Raw genomic sequence first — 8366 nt, forward strand, 5'->3', positions numbered from 1 at the left:
ATACGTATGTACAGCCCTCTGCAAACTGCGTGGTAGATATTCTTTTTTCGACAAAAACGAGAATAATGCGCATACTATGCTATCGGTCATTCGCAAATCGTAACAGGAAGACACGCGAGACTCCGCACCTTAGATTGGCATCATCGCCGTATTCATTTTCCTTCTAGTTCGACAACAAAATCCAAAAGTTTATATTTGCCCCCAAAACAAACTTTTGCATTTTGTTGCCACACAAGGCGTATACTTTGTTTAGTGATACACCTAATCGAAGGAGTGGAGCATGGCGCATCTATTTGCAGTGAGTTCTGACCGACTGATAGCATAGCCTCTGAGTTATTACCGGTCATTTTGTCGAAAAAAGAATACCTACCACGCAGTCTGCTGAGGGTTGTACTTGATTAGAATACAGCAATGCATGGATGATCCATAAAAAGTGACATTTTCCGGATTTGTATATGATATATCAAATGGTCTATCAGCCAATACCATGCTGGGTCTACGTTACTCTACGCAGACATCTGCGCCAGACAGCGCGTCGGATATCTGATTCGACAGGTCAAGCACTGCACGAGAATAGGCCGATGAATGCCACTGCCACTTGCGAGCGCTAATGACCCGAGACTTTTGAAAGTATATGCATTGCTCACACAGTGCTGCAAATAGAGGCAACGCGGTCACACTAAAAAAATCGATAAGCATTGCAATACAACTGCATTATCCTATTAAACATAAATGAACTGAATGTTCAAAGTTCCAACCGCACCCAAGTAATTGGATAAATCGATACTACGCCCATCTCGTCCTCAGCGGGAAATATCGGAGCTTCCCCTACAAGCGTCAGCCACTTGTCTCGGGACGTCAGGCTGCCTGTGTGTGTAGTCGTGTCAGCTCTCTAATCGGATCAGTGTCCGGCGTCCGATCCGTTAAACGCCTTCATCGAGAGCCCGCGCTGTCGCGTCGGCCCGGGACGCTCAGTCTCGGTGCCGCCCGTCTCGTCACCGTTTAGATCAGCGACGTTCGAAAAAAAAAACTGAGAGGCGTTTGGCCGAATAATTCGAGCGAGAGTCTTACCGTCGTCACCAAACGCTCCGCGAGAGCCGCCTTTGGGCTGCATGCCACCCACTTCATATCGAGGCTAAAATGGTGTCGAGTTCGACTCTCTGAGTGTGATTGGAAGCATTAGATCGGGAATGGAGAAAAAATGCCGCAATGTGATGATCAGTTGCCGATGTGGCATCATCTCCTACCTCGCCAACCGTAAATAATCTTACAGTCTCCAGTGAGGCGACACCCCGTATAATTACGAGTATGGATAAAGCATCACTGACAAATTCTGACCCTAGGGGTCAGCGATGTCAGCCAGGGGTTACACAGCGCGGTCATAAGGAGGTCATCAGAGAGCCTGAGGTGACGGCCGGTTCATGAGCAGATACTACATATGAGAGCCATGCCTGTTACGCTACGTGGACGTTGCCTATAAACAGAGATTGTTCAGATATTGAATGGTTGATTGTTGGTGGATAGCTGCTTAACCCGCTCCCCACTGGATTGTCCCTACTGGATTGACAACTGTCCTGGATTTCCACGCACTGCTGGGGGAGGCGGGTGTTTGAATCCCCCGCCCTCCCACCTTTTAACTCGGCTCCCGGGCCACGCAGCGATAAACGAAAGGCGGGGTACGAAAGAGCGTCAAAAATAACGACGAAATCACTTCAATCATTTTTTGGTAGGGTCAAAGGTCAGGTCACCAGATATCATGGAAGGCACAATTTCGCCGATTTTCAGGTCGAATGTCGACAGTTCCCAAGAAGCCAACGCATAACTCGGGAACCAGTAGAGCTACAGCGACGCAAAAAAGTGCATTCGATAGCCCTATTAATCCCGATATATCTCCAGAACCGCTGCGCCGATCGTCACCAAACTTTCAGTACCCTCCCGGACATCAATTTTACACATGGTGACCAAAAATTTTTTCCAAAGACTATGATAGGTTAGCCGGAAATGACGTCAGAGTGACGTCATGTTCTGCCGTTTTCGACCCAAAAAAGGGTTTCGCGGGAAGAGCTGTCAGGCCCATAGCTTTGCAAATACAGAAAAATGATAAAGACATAAAAGCTGTAGAATTGTCAGGGCTACAAAACTGCCTTCTCGGATTTTTGAAATTTTTGGACTTTGACCCCCAAAAATCAAAAAATAATTTTTTTGGATATAATGATCGAAAAATCCAAAAAGTTTTTTGAACTTCGCAAAAACCGGAATATATGTGATAGTCCTTACCGCCTTCCATCCACATACCAAATTTGAGATTGATACCTCTTTTTTTGGCGAAGTTATAGCGAAAAAACTGTTCAAAATTGATGACGTCAAATTTTCAAACTCAATTTTTAGCAATTCTAGACCCCGTAGCGCAAAACAAAGACCACCATTAGACTCCCCGTGACGAGCTGCATCGAATCAATACCCATTTTATGCAAAACTATCAACTTTAAAATTTGACCTTTTTTGGCCTGACCTTGACCTGACCTTGACCTTAACTTCACCAGAAAGTGACCTAAGCCGTACCTGATAGTCTTATAGCCAACACCATTGAGTTGGAAATAAAAAATTGGTCATAAAACATGCATAACACAACCTTAGTAAAGTTGGGCTCATGTGACCTGACCTGTGACCCTTGGTGACCTGACCTGTGACGTGACCTGGTATTGTCAGTGACCTCTAATAGCAACATATCTACTAGGCAACTGACGCCCTATCGCTGATTCTCGACAAAATACGTTTTCCTCGGTGTAATAGCGCATTCCCTAGAAGACCCGTGAACGGTGAAACATTTCATCTTTGACCTGACCTGTGACGTCATCGGTGACCCCGAGGTCAATGAAATTTGGTTTCCCTCGACAAATTTGACAAGCTTTTCGCACGCCGTTTGAATTTTGCGGATCCGTCCAGTAGTTTCGGAGATACGAGGGGGGGGGGGCAAAAAATAGCCCCCCCCCCCACCAGGTCGCGTTATAAACAGACCCCACCAGGGCGCGGGTTAACGTCCTTTCTGAATAATTCTCTCAGATTTGACCTAACGTCAACCGTTATGTCTGCAGGGGGCAAAATCTGCCAAAATAACCCATTTTTTCGGAAACGGTTTTCTGCAATAACGTTTGACATAAGCCTTGCACGAGGTTACTTCTACCGGTATCGTGTTCCTCTCGTCAAGACGCATCGAACTTGAACTATTCTGTTTAACAGCAGCACTAAATCTATGATGCATTGTCTGTAGGCGTTTGCTGTCAGTGTTTACATAGCGGCAAGTGATTCAGATGTATGAACGTTGACCTGTGCCATGGTTATGTTATGGTTCACGATTGGAGGCTGGCGCGCCGCTGACATGAACGTGACAGAGTCCAGAGAAGGTCCGCGGGTGCCTGCGGAGGCGTGAACGGTGGGCGGAAGCAGCGCGCGGAGGCGGCGCCGGAGCCGCGGGTGGTCCCTCGATCGAGGACGGCCACCGAGCTGTCGGAGACAGATTGTGTATTTGATTTCTGCTCTGTTTGTTAGCCAAGGTGGCGTCTTGAGGTTCATGTCGTCCGAGCCGAAACAGTCGACAAGAGATCTGGCTGGTGGACGCCAGCTCAGTCGGTGCTCCAGAGACGGCCTGCTAGGTAGAGTCGGCTGGTGCGCCTGGTGCCGTGCGCACAGTGGCAGCGATGAGGCACTGGTACGCCTCGCTGGTGCTGCTGGCACTCTTCTGTACTGCCGCGCAAGGTGTCGCCATCGCGGATGCCGCCGACGACACTACCACCGAGTCCGCTGATAGCTCCTGGGGATGGGGATGGGGCGGCGGCGACGACGATGACGACTATAACTACAACTACTATGAAGATGAAGATGACGAAGTCCTTGATGAACCTACGGAAAAGGTGACGGAGGCAGTCCCAACAGAGGCTCCTGAAGAAGAAGAAGAAGAAGAGGTCCCCGAAGCAACTCCAGAGGCAGTCCCTGCTCCGGTTGTGACTACTGAGGAGGTCACCGAGGAAATTCCCGTGGAGGTCACCGAGCCTGCAACTGAGCGTGAAACCGAGAGGAGTCCGGTGCTGACTGCACTGCCACCAGAGACTCCGGACACATCTCCGTCTACCACTGACAGCGATGCCACCGCAGTGCCGACCCTGGGCTCTGTGGAGCGTGGTGTAAAGCGTCAGGGCGGCTGTCCACCAGCTTACTACTTCCAGTGCGGCAACGGTCAGTGCATCGAGCGCAATCTGCGCTGTGACGGTTTCCCGCACTGCCTAGACCGCTCTGACGAGGACGGGTGTTCGTCGGGTGGCGGTGGAGACGCTTGCGATCAGACCATCTACTTCACCTGCTCCAACGGTGAGTGCATTGACCGCCGAGGCCTCTGCAACGGCTACCGCGACTGCGTAGACGGCTCGGACGAGATCAACTGCCCACCGTGCGACGAACGTGTACATTTCCAGTGCAGTAACGGCACCTGCATCGACCTGTCGCAGCGCTGTGACGGCACCGTCCACTGCCCGGACCACTCGGACGAGGAGGAGTGCCACGGTGGCGGCGGCTCCGGCCACAGCGGCTGTGCGCTCGGCCAGTTCCGCTGCAGAAATGGGCAGTGTCTGAACCTTCTGCAAAAGTGCGACGGCAGGAGCGACTGCATCGACGGGTCGGACGAGGAGGGCTGCTACGGCGAGGAGCGGTGTCTTCTGGGCCAGCACCGCTGCGGCGACGGCCAGTGTCTGGACGTGCGGCAGAAATGCGACGGTCGGCGAGACTGCAGGGACGGGTCTGACGAGGAGGAGTGTCATGGAGGCGGCGGCAGCGGTCACAGTGGCTGTGCGCTCGGCCAGCACCGATGCGGTGACGGACAGTGCGTGGACATCCGTCGCAGATGCGATGGAAGGCGTGACTGCACGGACGCATCTGATGAGGCCAACTGCAACAATCCCACCACATGTCTCCCAGGCCAGTTTCGCTGCTCCGACGGCACTGGATGTCTGAACATTCGCCAGAGGTGCGACGGCAGGAGAGACTGTAGAGACAACTCTGATGAGGAAGGTTGTGGCAATCCCTCGCCAGATCGCTGTCTTGTTGGTCAGTTCCGCTGTACCGATGGTCAGTGTCTGAACATTCGACAGAAGTGTGACGGCAGGTGGGACTGCAGAGATGGCTCAGATGAGGCGTCATGTTCGGGTCCAGACCGCTGTCTGCTAGGTCAGTTCCGCTGTTCCGATGGACAATGTCTGAATATCAATCAGAAATGTGACGGAAGGTGGGACTGCCGGGACGGTTCGGACGAAGCAGACTGCACCGTCCCAGGCACTTGCCTGCTTGGTCAGTTCCGCTGTTCTGACGGCCAGTGTTTGAACATCCGACAGAAGTGCGACGGCAGACGTGATTGTCGTGATGGTTTAGATGAGCAAGGCTGTTCTCCTGCTCCTTGCCTCCCGGGTCAGTTCCGGTGTTCGGATAATAGCGCCTGTCTCGACCCACGACAGAGGTGTGATAATCGACAAGATTGCAGAGACGGCTCGGATGAGAGGGATTGCAACAGTCCCAACCCAAACGTCTGCCTTCCAGGACAATTCAGATGCACAGATGGCAGCAGGTGTCTAAACATTCGTCAGAGATGCGACAACCAACGAGACTGCAGAGATGGTTCGGATGAGAGGGATTGCAACAGTCCCAACCCAAACGTCTGCCTTCCAGGACAATTCAGATGCACAGATGGCAGCAGGTGTCTAAACATTCGTCAGAGATGCGACTACCGACCAGACTGCAGAGATGGTTCGGATGAAATCGGTTGTACCGACCCAATCCCCACCACCTGCCTTCCTGGACAGTTCCGATGCTCTGATGGCCAGTGTCTCGACATTCGCCGAAAGTGTGACGGTTACAGCGACTGTTCGAGGGGAGAAGATGAGCGTGATTGTCAACAGCAATGTGGATCCGGAGAGTTTAGCTGCGACGGTCGGTGCTTTGACTACCGCCGCCGGTGCGATGGCAGAAGGGACTGCAGAGATGGTTCTGATGAAGCTGATTGCAACCCGGGGGGAAACTGTCGTCTTGGCCAATTCAGATGCAGCGATAATAGTGGCTGTTTGAACATCAACCAGAGATGCGACGGTCGCCGCGACTGCCGAGATGGATCTGATGAAAGCGAATGTTCTAGGCAATGTCGCCTTGGCCAATTCAGATGCCGGGATGATAGCGGCTGCTTGAACATCAACCAAAGATGCGATGGTCGCCGCGACTGCCGAGATGGATCTGATGAAAGCGAATGTTCTAGGCAATGTCGCCTTGGCCAATTCAGATGCCGAGATGATAGCGGCTGCCTGAACATCAACCAGAGATGCGATGGTCGTCGCGACTGCCGAGACGGGTCTGACGAGAGTGAATGTTCCAGGGAATGCCGCCTTGGTCAATTCAGATGCCGAGATGATAGCGGCTGCCTGAACATCAACCAGAGATGCGATGGTCGTCGCGACTGCCGAGACGGGTCTGACGAGAGTGAATGTTCCAGGGAATGCCGCATTGGTCAATTCAGATGCCGAGATGATAGCGGCTGCCTGAACATCAACCAGAGATGCGATGGTCGTCGCGACTGCCGAGACGGGTCTGACGAGAGTGAATGTTCCAGGGAATGCCGCCTTGGTCAATTCAGATGCCGAGATGATAGCGGCTGCCTGAACATCAACCAGAGATGCGATGGTCGTCGCGACTGCCGAGACGGGTCTGACGAGAGTGAATGTTCCAGGGAATGCCGCCTTGGCCAATTCAGATGCCGAGATGATAGCGGCTGCTTGAACATCAACCAAAGATGCGATGGTCGCCGCGACTGCCGAGATGGATCTGATGAAAGCGAATGTTCCAGGCAGTGTCTCCTTGGCCAATTCAGATGCCGAGATGATAGCGGTTGCTTGAACATCAACCAAAGATGCGATGGTCGTCGCGACTGCCGAGATGGATCTGATGAAAGCGAATGTTCCAGACAATGCCGCCTTGGCCAATTCAGATGCCGAGATGATAGCGGTTGCTTGAACATCAACCAGAAATGCGATGGTCGCCGCGACTGCCGAGATGGATCTGATGAAAGCGAATGTTCCAGACAATGCCGCCTTGGCCAATTCAGGTGCCGAGATGATAGTGGCTGCTTGAACATCAACCAGAGATGCGATGGTCGTCGCGACTGCCAAGATGGATCTGATGAAAGCGAATGCCCTGGACAATGTAGGCTCGGTCAGTTCAGATGCGCTGAGGGTACCTGTCTCGATATTCGGCAAAAGTGCGATGGCCGACGCGATTGTGCCGGAGGCGAGGATGAGGCATCTTGTGAGCTGTCTGACTGCGATTGTCCAGGCCTCTTCTCTTGCGGAGATGGTATTTGTCTGTCGTCGTTTGCGGTATGCGATGGATTCATGAACTGTCGGGATGGCAGGGATGAGCTCGGGTGCGTCTCGTAATGAGCGTTGTCCTTGGGTACACAATGATTACATTACTCGGTGCATCATTTGAATGTCTGGCAATTATTGTTTCTCGTACGCTCTGTCAGGTGCTTTTAGAGACGTTGTAGTAATTTTTTTGTTGTTGCATGAAGTTCATTGCTGCAGCATGGCACGAACTGGCGCTGGAGCTTTGTAGGTGTTCATATTTAAAGCTCCAAAGGCCCATATGTGACCTAATAATGTCAAAAGTAGCTATCACTGTCATCTGTTTAATCGCTAACAAAACTTGGTGTGCGTGAGTGCTTTTTGATTACTAATAAATGATAAAAAAACAGCAGTTGCTTTTAGGAATTTGAAACAAAGGAGGTACAAATAATTTTCTGATCACTACTATTAGCACATTCACCACACAGGATTTTTGAATGGATTGGGCACGACCCGCAATCTTTCCTCCCCCAACGCCGAAGGGCCCAGGGCCTAGCCGAAAAGGCTGCCCTACATGGAGTCATATGGGTCTGCTGGGGCCCCAAATGGGCCTTTTCGGTCTTTTAAATCATCATTTCAGTTCATTTTTAGACGGTCGTTGGTGGTTTAACGATTATGGGTCCATTTGAGGACAATTTGAATGGGGGGAGGGGGCACGGGCCCGTGTGCCACCCTTGGTCATCATGAACAGCTGCATATGGCATCACTGAACGCTGAAACAGACTCTTTCCGCGTTCAGGAAATCGCATGCAAGAGCCTATTCAAATACATAATAATTCTTCTCGCATCAATCGCTTGCGGGAGGTGCGTGCGATTGATGCGAGCGTGCTTCCATGTATTTGAATAGGCTCTCGCATGCGATTTCCTGACTGCGGAAAGAGTCTGTTTCAGGCATGAGCATATACCGGGTGGCCCAGAAAAAACGTTCCGAAC

The 8366-nt window shown here is 51.6% G+C and overlaps 1 protein-coding gene across 1 annotated transcript; it reads left to right on the top strand.

Annotated features, from left to right (window-relative positions):
* The first annotated feature begins 3437 nt into the window (after positions 1-3437).
* LOC122391430 (low-density lipoprotein receptor-related protein 2-like) lies at positions 3438-7782 on the top strand. Its single transcript, XM_043385330.1, has one exon. It carries the CDS (start codon positions 3699-3701, stop codon positions 7464-7466), a length of 3768 nt encoding a protein of 1255 aa, XP_043241265.1. The 5' UTR covers positions 3438-3698; the 3' UTR covers positions 7467-7782.
* The last annotated feature ends 584 nt before the right edge of the window (positions 7783-8366 follow it).

Source organism: Amphibalanus amphitrite, unplaced genomic scaffold, assembly GCF_019059575.1.
Source record: "Amphibalanus amphitrite isolate SeventyFive unplaced genomic scaffold, NRLGWU_Aamphi_draft 000437F_arrow, whole genome shotgun sequence".
Lineage (NCBI taxonomy): Eukaryota > Metazoa > Arthropoda > Thecostraca > Balanomorpha > Balanidae > Amphibalanus > Amphibalanus amphitrite.